The sequence below is a fragment of the Nanorana parkeri genome, unplaced genomic scaffold (assembly GCF_000935625.1).
Source record: "Nanorana parkeri isolate BGI_ZX_2015 unplaced genomic scaffold, ASM93562v1 scaffold3, whole genome shotgun sequence".
Classification (NCBI taxonomy): domain Eukaryota; kingdom Metazoa; phylum Chordata; class Amphibia; order Anura; family Dicroglossidae; genus Nanorana; species Nanorana parkeri.
The window spans coordinates 923,147-936,445 of NW_017306271.1; the positions used below are offsets into that span (position 1 = coordinate 923,147).

Genomic DNA, 13,299 nt, shown 5'->3' on the forward strand with positions numbered 1-13,299 from the left:
ACTCATTACTTTCCTAGGTTTATACTTAGAGCATTATAGGAAGCATCTATTACCTGGAATAGATGGCAATGTGCAGATGAGGGAAAACGTGAGGGAGTTTTTTTTAAATGCGCATTCGCATTCAATGTATCACCAGAGCCTTGAGATATTTAACCCTTTGTTAGGACAGTCTGCACATGGACAACACTAATAGAGTAACTATTAGAGTCGATCCATGCTTTTACAGCCCTCGACCGCCACCCTAGGAGTCAAATAGTTAGACCTGTATACATGCTGCGGCTGAAGCAAATTTTTAACAGCATGTCATGTTTGGCAGGCAGTGCTGCTTGCCAACACGACCATTGCAACCGGGTGGGTATGCAGTTGTAGCGCAGTATTGTAACTGAAAATGCTCATTGGTATAAAAAAAGCGGGGGAAAAAAGCATTCATCTGGCATCAGTATTGCCTCCTGTACGCTCGGCTGCTATACCCAGGGCTGTAGCTACGACGAGGTGAGTGAGACACTTACCTCAAATGTCCAAGGACCTGTAGCACTCCTTACCGGAGTTCCCATGTGGAGATGTGGGTGCTCGCAATGACTACGGATGGCGCCGCATCAGATATAATCGTTGGATATGGATGTCACCAGCACTCCAGAAACGACAAAATAACAAAAGATTTTAGTGAATCTTCATTTTATTCACTCGAAAGAAATCAAGGCTTTAAGCCTGATGAAGGGGACCCTGTGCGGCCCCGAAAGCGCTTGATTCCTTTCGAGTGAATAAAATGAAGATTCACTAAGACACTTACCTCAGGCGCAGCTGAGAGGGGGTTGCAGCCAGGGCCGGCCCATTGTCCCTGTTGCCATGGTGAGCACAGGGCGCCATGGCAACAGGGGCACCAGGCAGCCACAGCTCGGCAGGGAGAAGAGGGGCGGCACAGGTTCCAGCTTCTCCTCGGATCCCCGCTGCTCTCCCCCCACCTGTATGGGAAGAGGCAGCGGGGATCCAATGAGAAATGGGGCGCTGCAGCTGGCCGTGGGGGGGAAGAGGGAGAGAAGAGAGCCGCTCGGGCCAGGAACTGATACACATAGTACTATGTGTCCCTAGTTATGAATGAAAAGGAAGTGCTTTACATCACTTCCTGTTCATTCATGAGTTTCTCAATGAGTGGAAGCACTCGCTATAGAGGCTTCTACCCAGTGATAACTAGATGATAGTATATATTTTATTATCACCAGTTTGTGAATGAATGGGAAGCCTCTGTACTGAGTGCTTTACATTCATTTAGAAGAAAGTCTGCAGAAAAGGAGATTGAGGACTCTGTGTCCTCAATTTCTTTTTCCATTTCAACAAATTTTTATGCTTTTTTGGATTTGGCCACCATCACATTCTGCGCATGCACGCCACCATCCTGGAGGCGGGGTGCATGACGTCACATGATGCCGCATGTGTGCAGTGTCGGATGACATCACACGTCTGTTGGGGGGAGGCACAATTTTCTGTTCTTGCCTCGGGTGCAAAAGGAGCTAGCTACGGCTCTGGCTATACCACCCACTGTAAAAGTGATCCACCATCAATTGAGGTGGATCCTGACGCCCATCTAAATGAGGTCTGAGTCTGACCTTTCACAGACAGACTGCCATGTAAGAGACTTCACTTTAAAGTGACATTGCCCTACAAAAACTTAATGTTGTGAAGAACACCATTTGGAATGGTCCAAGTGCCTTGTCACTGAGTACCAATATAGGTTCTCAAAAATGTGAATCAAAACCGCAAAATGTAACAAAGTTCACTTTACGTGAGGAAAACGTTTACCTGTTCTTGTTTCAAAAGGTATGCATCAATAAATCCAGAGATTGCATTTGTATCAAACTCCTGTCTCTGATGTTTGATTCGCTTTAAAACAAACTCAATGAAATCATCCATATTCTTCATTAACTGTTTGTGTGTCCCAAGAAAGGTCGAGATGCGAGGAAAAAAGTTAAACAGCTGTTGAGACAAATCGGTCATTCTTAGAACATTGGTATTTGTACATAAACCCATACCCATACACACCCAGTACCCCTGTGCAGCGGTGTATCTATCTATTTTGCTGGCCCAGGCATCACTCAAACCTGCCGCCCCCAACAGCAATCGACCCCCCCGCCCGGAAGACTTTCTCCGGCCGCACGTGAATACACTCGTAACGGCAGCCACCAAAAGAAGCACGGAAAGACTCCCTACGGCCGCCCTCAACAGCAACACATACCCCCCCGACCCCCTACTGCCCCCGGGAAGACACTCACTACGGCCGTGCACAGCAAACCCTGCCACCCGGCGCTGATATGCACTCTTCACGCTGATACAGTCACAGAGCTGCAGTGGCCGCCGGCTGCTCTGCAGTCTTCGGGTAAGTACTGCCCTCCACCACCGAACACAAACGAGCTCCCGGGGTCGTGCTGTATCCCTCTTTCCACACCGTAGAACAAGGTGTTTGACTACGGCCGCCCCCCAGCAGCAAGGTGCCGCCCTAGGCAAACGCCTTGTTTGCCTCACGGTAAATACGCCCCTGCCCCTGTGGCACCCTGGCCTTGTCACCCCGACTTTCAAACACACTACATGTAGGGATCCCACCAAGGTGAACATGTAGTATCTGGCACAACATCAAAACTACAGTTAACAATCACAATGTCAGTACTGGACAATGGCTAGCTTGCTTTGGTAATACTGCACATGTGGCTGCTATGTACCAGTCGGGGAAGAACTAATAGGCACTTGTTTTTTGGTAGATTGCAGGGGCCAATGTACATGTAGTTGGCCTGAGAGCAAACACTGCACATGTTGCTGCTCTCTAGAGCAGTGCTCCCCAACCTTTTTATCGCCGCGGACCGGTCAACGTTTAATAATTTTACCGTAGCCCGCTGAGGAGATTGGATATCACAAAAGTGTAAAGTCTCTCCTCAAGAGTGCAAACATAACATCTCTTCAAAACTATTGTACGCGGACCAAATGTGTAACAAAGTCTGTGGCATCAACAGGTGCATTCTCTCTTAGGCCTTAAAATTCCCATTTAGTGACTAGTGATTCACTAGTGGAACATGCTGGGGACACAGCAGGAAGTATGATTGACCCCCTGGAATGAAGGGACATTGAATGGAGGCAACACGGATTTCAGCAGAAAGATGTCCAATTCTTACTGTTTTGCAGGTGAGCTCCAACCCCACCACCACCACCACCACCTCTCGCTCCTTCTTACTATTGGATTGAAAGTAATTGAGAACTGTCTGTGATGGTGTTTTTTCTCTTCACTGTTACGCTTTCAGGACAAGATTTAGGAGGTGTTCCTTTCTTCTTGGTCCAAGATTAATGCTTAAAGCAAAAAAGAAGGGAGCACCTTGGAAGTTTGTCCTAAAAATTTAACTATTAGTACAAATACAAATAGAATATTTACATTTCTCAACTGATTTGTTTCACGTGCACTACTATGGCAAAGATTTCCTTAAAGTAGTATTAACCCCTTCATGACTGAGCTAGTTTTTAGTTTCTGTTCCTAAATGACTGACACACTTTTTACATTTTTGCTGTGCGATTCTTCCACAGCAGCAAGTTTTGATTATTATTATTATTTTTAGAACTTTAACTATTTCATTAATGAATGTCTCAATACTGAGGCATTAATTAATGACTGGAACTGCTGAGAATCAGCAGTTACCAGCATTACAGAGGCTAATATAACTCGGCACGTACAGTGTACGTGGCCAGTCATATAGCCACTTTGTGACGGGACGTACACTGTACGTCTCCCGTCACGAAGGGGTTAAACTCTTTTTCAGTCATGAATCCAGAATGTAAAGAAGAATTTCTTTACATTTTTGCACAAGCACTTAGAGTCATCATGTTTCCAAACAGCTCCAACTCTCTCAGCTTCACTTCCCTGAATGTCCTGTCCAGTAAAAGATCACAAGGAAGAGCAGTCTCTAGCAACTGTGCATTTGCTAGCTCAGAGAAGGGAGAACGAAGGAAGGAGGAGAGGGAAGCCAGGAGCAGGGGAATTTTAATATCACTTTAGGCCAGGGGTCAGCAACCTGCGGCTATGGAGCCGCATGTGGCTCTTTCATCCCTCCGCTGCGGCTCCCTGTCCAGGGGCGGAACTACCCCTCGGGCCTTGGGGCCTGAGGCTGTGGGGGGGCCCAATGAGGTCCGGTCCTGGGCACCCCCCTAGTGGAATATGCGGCAGTGCAGGGTCCCGGGTGCCCCGCACTGTCGACGGGCTTCTCAGTAAGGGGGCGGGTCTTGTGACTCACCTCCTCTCCCGGCCGCGTCCCTAGTAACAGGCGGCGGGAGAGGAGAAGTGTGTGTCACATGCCTCGCCCCCTGCAGTGCACATCGTCTGGCTGGGATGCTGGCTGTGAGGCTTGGCAGGTGAGTCCGAATGAGGAGCGGGGCAGGGGGGGTGCGTTACTAAGCCCAGAGTCCTCCAGTGCGTTACTAAGCCCAGAGCGTTACTAAGCCCAGAGTCCAGTGCGTTATTAAGACCACATATACCTATATACATAATTGCATAAAGGTAAAAAACAATATAGGCAGTGTTATCTTCATTTTACTGTAGATGTCAAAAGGGTTTTGTGGCTCCCGATGTTTTTCTGTGGGAAACAGGTCCAAATGGCTCTTTGAGTGTATAAGGTTGCTGACCCCTGCTTTAGGCACTATTGGATTCACAATCTCACAAATCACAGGGATCTTGCCAGTAACACACTTCCTTTAATAGGTGATTATGCATACTCACTGTATTGTTTTCATGGAGAAGGAGAAGCAGTGTTGTTTACTAGGGATTGTCCGGTCAGGTGCAGGACTTTGCCCAATCAGGGCTCAGTACTAATTTGGAGCCATGATTGCGCAAAGTCATGATCACTCTGCCCAATCATGTCTCGCCTATCAGATGTCGGCAAACTACACAATTGGGCGGAGCTAGCTGTCAGCGCTAGCTCCGCCCAATTGTTTATGTTTTGCCGGCATCTGTCAAAATGCCATTATGCGGCGGGAGTCGGCGGGGAGCGGATGGGACGGCGGCCGGCGTTTTAAAAAAAATTATTTCTATTTATTTTTTATTGTTTTATTTTTTATTTCATCGTCGTGGACAACGCTGGACGCGATTGACCATGGATTACGTCGGTGGATCCATTTTTTATTTTTTTTAAATAAAAGACTTATCAAAAACATGTCTTTTGTTTTTTTTTTCAATTAAAGGATTTTATCAAAAGTCTGGACTTTTTAATAACTATTTTATTTAATCCTTTAGTGAATGGGTAAGTGTACAAGTACCCCTTACTCATTCACAAGGGGGGGGGCGGCATCTGGGTGCCCCCTTAATTAAAGGGGTACCCAGCTGCAAATAAGCCCCCTTGCGCGCAGACCCCCACAACCACCAGGTCAGGTTTCTGGGGACGAGGCCCTTGTCCCCATCGACACGGGAACACCCTCCCAGTGCCGAGGGCATGTGGCCTGGTGTGGGAGGGAGGGGGGGGGCGCTTGCTCGCCCCCCCACTTTTTTGGCCCTGGGTCTGGTATGGAATTTTAGTTTTTTCCCCCCATTTTTGGGGGTGGGGTTCCTCCTTAATATTCCTACCAGACATTAAGGGCTTGGTATGACTTTGAGGGGGAGCCCCACACACTTTTTTTTACATGGGGTCCCTCTTTAATATTCCTACCAGACCTTAAGGGTCTGGTATGACATTTAGGGGGAACCCTACACTTTTTTTTTTTAAATGGTCCCTCCTAACATTCCTACCAGACCTAAAGGGTCTGGTATTGTTTGGGAGGGGGAACTGCACACTTTAAGAGTAGAAAAAAAAAGTTTTTTTTTTTTATAAATGTCAGTTTTGCTGCAGCAGGTTCTATACATCCAGATCCGCCACTTCACAGGCAGATTAAGGAGTTTTTTTTTTTTTCCATTAATTCTTGTCCCCCAGGGCACTACCCGGACCCCCATACACCTTTTATGGACAATAACTTGCATATAAGCCCTCTTAAAGGGGACAATCATTTTAAAAGTTCGACCCCATTGACTTGCATTAGGTTCGAGTTCGTATTCAAACTTTTCGGCCGTTCGAGTACGAACCAAACACGGGGGTGTTCGGCCCATTACTATAGTTTACCTAGGACAGGACTAGAATAACCTCCCACTCTGCTTGTCTCTATAACAGTAGTTTATAAAAGTAGTACTCAGAGAATGCTGGAAACAATGTAACTGATAAAAGTACAGCACAGGCAGAGACCCCAGGAATGTATAATCTGACAAGATTTCTGTATAGTTTTTGCAATTGCACTTGTGGAACAGGGGTAACAAAATGCTTTAACTGGCATATTTAGCAGAATGTGCCAAATAAACACTCTGATTCAGTGTTCTATGCTAGTAAAACATAAAACGTCCAAAGGAGTGTAACTCTGTATACAGTATGTCTACATTTATTATAACAGGTCTAAGCTAATAAAAATGAAAAGCAATACTTACCAATAGCTTAGGTGAGCCACTCAGTTTGTCATTTGCACCCAAAATTTGAATAAGCTGTTTAAATACTGGGTCATCATAATCAAACCTTTCTCCAAAAATGATAGAGCAGATAACATTGGACACCGCACAGTTCATTATGAGGTCTGTGTCAAATGGTTTCCCTAAAACATGTTAAATAAAAGCGAAAGAAAACCAAATATTACTATGATGGGTTCATATAAGCAGTAGGATATTTCCACTACACCATGAAATTGCTTCACATAGGCAAGAAACTTCAGAAAACAAAGTTCATTTACATGAAAGTTCTCCTGTGTGGGACAGGAGGAACGCTGGCTCTAGATCAGAACAAATACAGCACCACACTCTGGGGGTATCGAATGGGGCCTTGCCCCTCATGTGGTCCCGACTGCCCCTTGTGCAGTGGAGGGGGTGATGAGCAGTAGAATCTGGGTGCCCTTATACCTAATGGCTGGGGTCCTGGGAGCAATCCAAGGATGGCTGGGGAGTTACTTATCATTCAAATATAACTACTCTTCTACGAAGATGGCCACCTTTACACAGAAACACAGTGCAGAAAATGGTAAATCAGTTTTGGGAACTAGATCAGCCGCTTGGAGACCACAGGCAATGCTTGAGACTAGACCTTTGCCCTCTGCATTTAGGAATTATAATAAAGACATAGATTTTGATCAATTTCTGTGTAATAGAATGTGTTACCATTGTGTGACTTGAAATTTTCTATAAGAGAAATTAATTCATCTTGTATTCTGGCTTCTATTGTTTTCTTCCCCATGCCAAAGTCTCGAAGAGTTGAGAGTGTGAATCTTCTTAGGGCTTTCCAAGATTCTCCATTACTAAATACTATTCCTGAAATACACATAATAACATGTAAGCAAGCAATGTATGATCATGCACATTGACCATAATTTAATAAGGCAAAAAGCCATGCCCAAAGTGCAGCAAATCACAGTAAACAATTAGTAAACGTCCTTCACCACTCAATGATGAAATCTTGTTCACTGTGTAAATTAAGTATCAAGTGAGAGCCCTGATAGCAACCTATACTGCACCTGTGACCTCTGTATAACACTGATTTGTTAGGTAGTTTTCCAATGCATAGGAAACTTGTTCATTAGAATTGTGGACAAAATAAGAACTGGTTTGGATGAGTTCAGGAATCTTCTAAAATGTGCAAGGAAAAAAAAAAGTTATGACTACATGCATGTGGTTTAAGGATGGGCTCGGGCGTGTTCGCAGCTCCATGTGCCGAGCCCGCCAGGAAGTTGACAGCGTGCAGCGCCAATCACAGGTACTGAGACATTTTCCCGGTCCGCAGCTGCAGAAATCGGGAAATGTCTCAGTGCCTGTGATTGGCGCTGCGCTCTGTCAGCTTCCTGGCGGGCTCGGCACGTGGAGCTGCGAACACGCCAGAGCCCATCCTAAATGTGGTTATCACACCTCCACACAGGCCAACTAAGTTTAAACTTGTGGCTTGAGATATCACTGTTAGACAAATATGTTCTAAACATTTCATATCTTCACAAAAAAAGACAATCCATACAAATGATCTATCTAAGAGTACCTTTTTCTTTATTTGTTAGTTTAAAGAGTGGTGTATCTGCTCTTTCTCCAAAGTCATCAGCTTGGTTGACCAGAGCCTCCTTTACAGCACTGTATCCTGCGATCACCACCATCTTCTTGGATCCAAAGTGTACAGTGAAGATTTCTCCATACTTCTCAGAGAGCTGCAATAAAATAGCAATTTCAGTTTGATGTAAATTGGACAAATACCTTTACTCAAATCTTGTTCCAACAATCATAAAATCTTCTGCCAATAAAGCTAGCTCACATATTGTACTTCATTTGTTTTTGCGCATGCACTCAGTATAGAAGATTTATCGTATGCAACAGAACATCTTAGGGTGAGTATTTCTGTTATAAGAAGTTTGAAAGTAACCATCTCCAAACCAAGCAAGGGATTCTTGGTGAAGTCATGTTTAAATAGCAAGCCTGTAATGAATACCTAATTTAGTAGTGATTTAAACCCTTAAAACTAAGGTGCCGGTTTAAATCAAAGTTGAGACAATGTCCCAGCTCCATTTCAAAATGGCACATGGACTTGACAGTTCTCTCATTTCTAAGGAACAGATTGCCTGAAGTCTCCTTACTTGTGCTCTATCATAAAGTAAACATAGCAAAGCACAGCTTATACTGTATCCTTCTTGCCAACACCGATGCTCATGTCTATGCTGAGTTGATATAGCTCAAAAGTAAGCAGCCATGCTAAGCTTTTATAATAACAGTTTACCGTCCTGATTTCTGCATAGTCACCATAGGTGGGCAGGGCTTCCAGGTGCACCACTCAACCACCCACAAAAGCATATTAATTCTCATTAACACATATATATGTAATAATAAAAGTTACCAGGTTACTGCCTTGTCGGCCAGGTCAATACATCTTTGTTCTAATTGTTGTTGCCCCAGTGCAGTTTGTGATATTTCTCTTTGTGAAATTATGTACTGCATAATTACAGTTCACCCAGTTTGAGTATGACCACACTTTTCCCTACTCTTCTAGATTGATCTAGACTAGATCATTTCAGGTTCTTTGGCATCTGGTCTTTTTATTGTAATAAGGCTAGTCAGCTAGAGTAGAGAGAGGCAGCACAAAACAACTGGTTTATCAGCGTAGTAGGCATAAGCCCAGCTCTGGTCATTTCTAGCAATTTAGAACACTAGTCAGGCTAGAGGTACCCATAGATATAGGAGGCATAAGGCTTAGGCACTACTGTCTAGTTTGAGTTGACGGCACATAAATGACAATCCCAAGAGCAGGCATCACACTCTATTCGTAAGGTAAATGCCCAGCTGCTTATCCACAAAGAAATGTCCATGCATATCCAAAATAGGTATAGAAGCACTTATGAGTCTTCTAGCAGGGATAAGTCAAGCAACAGCATTTTATTGTCAATAAAATGTCAGCAATATAATTCTGATGCTTTAACTCATCTCCACTTCAAGACCCGTGAGTGCCTCTGGGTATATTTTGGTTTTGTATTTTACATACATACTATACATTTAGGCCAAAGGAGATAGGGAGGGCAGACGGATGCCACTAGTGCCGCTTATCTAGGGTGGTAGTTTGCACACAGTAGTGTTTGGAGAAGATTCTTAAACCTGTCAGATTATTTCTTCCCATTGATAATAGGGCTATACAGTGGCTGTCTGGGGCTGCCATTGACATTTATATGGCTAGTATAAAAGATTAAGTTACTTGACCTGAGTTGTAGGCAAACAGATCATCACCACTTTGGCAAGGGTGTATCTACTGCAAGGCAAACTAGGCATTTGCCTAGGACGGCACTTTCCAGGGGGGCGCCAAAAAATGCTGCCCCCAAACCAGTTGGTAAGAGGAAAAAAATGAATTATATTATAAATTATTCATAAATTACTGCCAGTACTCCTGGACCTGGTGCTTCTTTGACTGGGGGACGAACATGTCCACCTATGCTGCCTACTCCAACATACACTGAGTGTAGAGCTGCAACAATTATTCGATTAAGTCGATTAAAATCGACGATGGAAAACGTTGCCAAACCGTATGTGACTTTCATCTGGATGCTATGGCAGTTCATGTGCCGGACCTCCATGGGAAACCGCCCCCCAAATCTCTGACTTCAGGCAGCGGAGGAGCTTCCGCGGAACCCCAGGGCTGAGATCCAGATGGTCATCGTGCACATCGGCACCTCCGTGGTGGTGAGTCCGGGGAAATGCAGCCTATAAGCTCCGTGCAGGGTTATGTCTCTAGGGCGGGTCAAGCTACAGAGCCCAGCGGCAAAGGCAGAAGATGGATAACTGCAGAATTAGAGGGCCCAGCATATTAAGGCAGAAGATCGGTGTTGCAGCTGCAGAACTAGAGACTAGCACAGCATGGCAGGGCAGGAGAGAATGGTTATTGTAGCTGCAGAACTAGGGAGCCCATCAAGCCAGGAATGGAGAAGGTGGCTATTGCAAAGGTAGAACTAGAGCGTCACACGATGTTGATAGCGCAACCTGTCAGAATCTAGATCAGTGATGGCGAACCTTTTTGAACCCGAGTGCCCAAACTGCAACACAAAATCAATGTATTTATCTCAAAGTGCCAGCGCTGAAAATAAGTTTAGTACTGTATTGCAGTTCGGGCGCTCGGGTTTAAGAAACGTTCAACATCACTGCCTTAGGCCCCATTCACACCAAGCGGCATACCTTACAAGCGGGGCCGGGATAGCGCGACTGTTCGGGGCGACATTCCAGCGACCTTCACCGTCGGGCTGCATTCAAAAATAGAAACATCGTGCGACATCCGCGGGAAAAAGGGTCCTGCCTGCTGAATCGACGGGCGACATGGAGCTGTACATTAGAACAACTCCATTGAATAACATTGGCCGGCGACTTCTTGCGATATCGCGTGGCAAAAATGCGCAAAACAGGATTTACGTACAGTGTGAATGGAGCCTTAGGCAAAATAGGGAAACATGCATATTCAAACATTTATACACTTAATAAAACAACCCGCGTGCCCCCCCCTGGCACGCGTGCCATAGGTTCACCACCACTGATCTAGATACACCGTGCGCGCTGTATCCCGCGACTGACAGGTTACACAAAACCAAAATAAACCACTGCACTTTGGCCATGGTTACCTTACAGGATGGAAATATGACAGATGCTTTTGCATGCTATTAAAGGTGCAAGGTCTAGATAGGTGGACCGTGCACCTGTGTGTTACTGACCTGTAACAATGTAACCTGTACATTCCGGGACAATGGGACACTGTTGCAATAAACTTGAGGCACGGATAAGAATGACAAAACCAGAGTTAACTTTGTACCATTAATAACAAGTTAGTAGTAGCAGTTGCTATAGATCTATATTCACTGCAGGTTTGTGAAGGAATATATTAAAAATAGGAACTTCTCCTGTACATTTCTGCATGTTTGACATGAACACAGATGTACCTCACTACACCTCATGTTGTCATGTCAATGTCTCACAGCTTTTTATCTTTTCTTGTCTTGTACTTCAACATATTATAATATGTGGCTGATATTTTCTTGAAAATGCCTTAAAAGTTCTACTTACTGTTCCTCCAGTTCTCTGCATGAGTAACAGCAACACCCCTCTCCAGTGGTGACTCTAGGAACAATATGTAGGGGGGGCACATAAGATACAACAGTCAAATCTGGGGGGGCACTAATAGATCGGAATTTGTCTCAGTGCCTGTGATTGGCGCCGTCAGCTTCCTGGCGGGCTCTGGAAATGGAGCTGCGAACACGCCCGAGCCCATCACTAGTGAGGACTCCTAGTAAGTCCATAAAAGGGGTGACTGGCAAGGGGATGGTGCTCTCCTACCACTGGGCTCCCTACATGGTTCTAACAAAGGGAGTATGTCAGGCCAGTCCTTTTTTTTTTTTTTAGCTGAACTCCAAGCACTTATCTGACAAAGAACATGCTCAGAGGAGGAAAAAGCAGAGTGATCACAGAGAGGAGTTCATTAGTGTGTTACTGTTCCTTCATTGTCCAGTCATCAGGTTGTGATTCAATAGGTGACATGCTGCTTTGAGCACCAAAAGCTTTGATTTGAAAATACTGTGCCAAAAATGAATATACTAGATATTAAATGACAGTCTGTTATACTGTCTATTAAATACCGACAGTTACTACCTACCGAGGCCTCTCAGAAGGAACAGTGATAGTGTAGAAAATCTTTGCATAAAAGCTGGAGTTGGTCGCCCCTGGAAAAGCACCTTGTCCCCGTATTTGTTTTTGGCAAGTTCTTTTCTTTTTTTTTAAACTCTCAAAAATGGATCCACCGACATAATCCAGGGTCAATCACGACGGCAACAACATAGAAAATAAAACAAAAAAATAAATAGAAATAATGCGGAAAAAAACCCGACAACCGCTGTCCCGTCCACTCACGACGAACTCCCACCTCATAATGTTATTTTGACAGATGCCGGCAACATATAAACAATTGGGCAGAGCTAGCGGTGACAGCTAGCTCTGCCCAACTGTTTACAGTTGTAGGGCTTCTGACAGGTGAGCCATGATTGGGCAAAGTCATTATGACTTTGCCCAATCATGGCTCTTACAGAGTACTGTGCCCTGATTGGGCAAAGTCTTGCACTTGACCTTTGGTCAGGTGCAAGGCTTTAGCCAATTAGGGCTTCACAAGGTGCAGTGCATGTTCGACTTCAATAACGAGCCCCTCACTAGTCATCACAATCGAAAGCTGCATAGACCGATGCTCACACATAATAATGTAAACACTAGGGATGCACCAATACTAGTATCAATATCGGTGCCGATACCGAGTATTTGGGCGAGTACTCGTACTCGCCCAAATGCTCCGATGCCTAGCACAAGCACTTCCTGTATCAGGAAGGCGGGCAGCACGTCATTACCCGCTGCCCGGTTTCCTGATTGGCCGGGAAGCGGCTCCAGGGCCGGACTGGGACTAAAAATAGGCCTGGGCATTTTAGACTGAGCAGCCCAATCACGTGACCACCAACAGGCCCCACCCCTCACAACAGGGGGCGGAGCCAAACACAGAAGCGCAATCGAGGGGCAGGGCCAGCCACTAGTAAGTACCGGAGGGCTACAGCTGACACACAAGCCCTGCTACAACCAATACACAAACCTTGCAACAATGTAGGAAGCTTGCTATAGAGAATATCTGTAAAAAATAAGTCAAGGCAACTGGACTTTCTGTATTTTACTTGAAGACATTTCACTAGCCATCCAACTAGCTTTCTCAATTCAGAAATTTCTGAATTGAGAAAGCT

At 45.0% G+C, this 13,299-nt stretch overlaps 1 protein-coding gene across 1 annotated transcript in view; it reads right to left on the reverse strand.

The window, feature by feature from the left end:
* The window catches only part of LOC108797841 (cytochrome P450 2K1-like), a 32,270-nt gene that overhangs the window by 12,457 nt on the left and 6,514 nt on the right, over nucleotides 1-13,299 (reverse strand). Inside the window, exons 2-5 of the mRNA XM_018569564.1 lie at nucleotides 8,055-8,217; nucleotides 7,190-7,339; nucleotides 6,473-6,633; nucleotides 1,798-1,971 (exon numbers count right to left, since the gene is read on the reverse strand). Coding sequence (XP_018425066.1) covers nucleotides 1,798-1,971; nucleotides 6,473-6,633; nucleotides 7,190-7,339; nucleotides 8,055-8,217 — 648 coding nt within the window. The remainder of the gene's footprint in view (nucleotides 1-1,797; nucleotides 1,972-6,472; nucleotides 6,634-7,189; nucleotides 7,340-8,054; nucleotides 8,218-13,299) is intronic.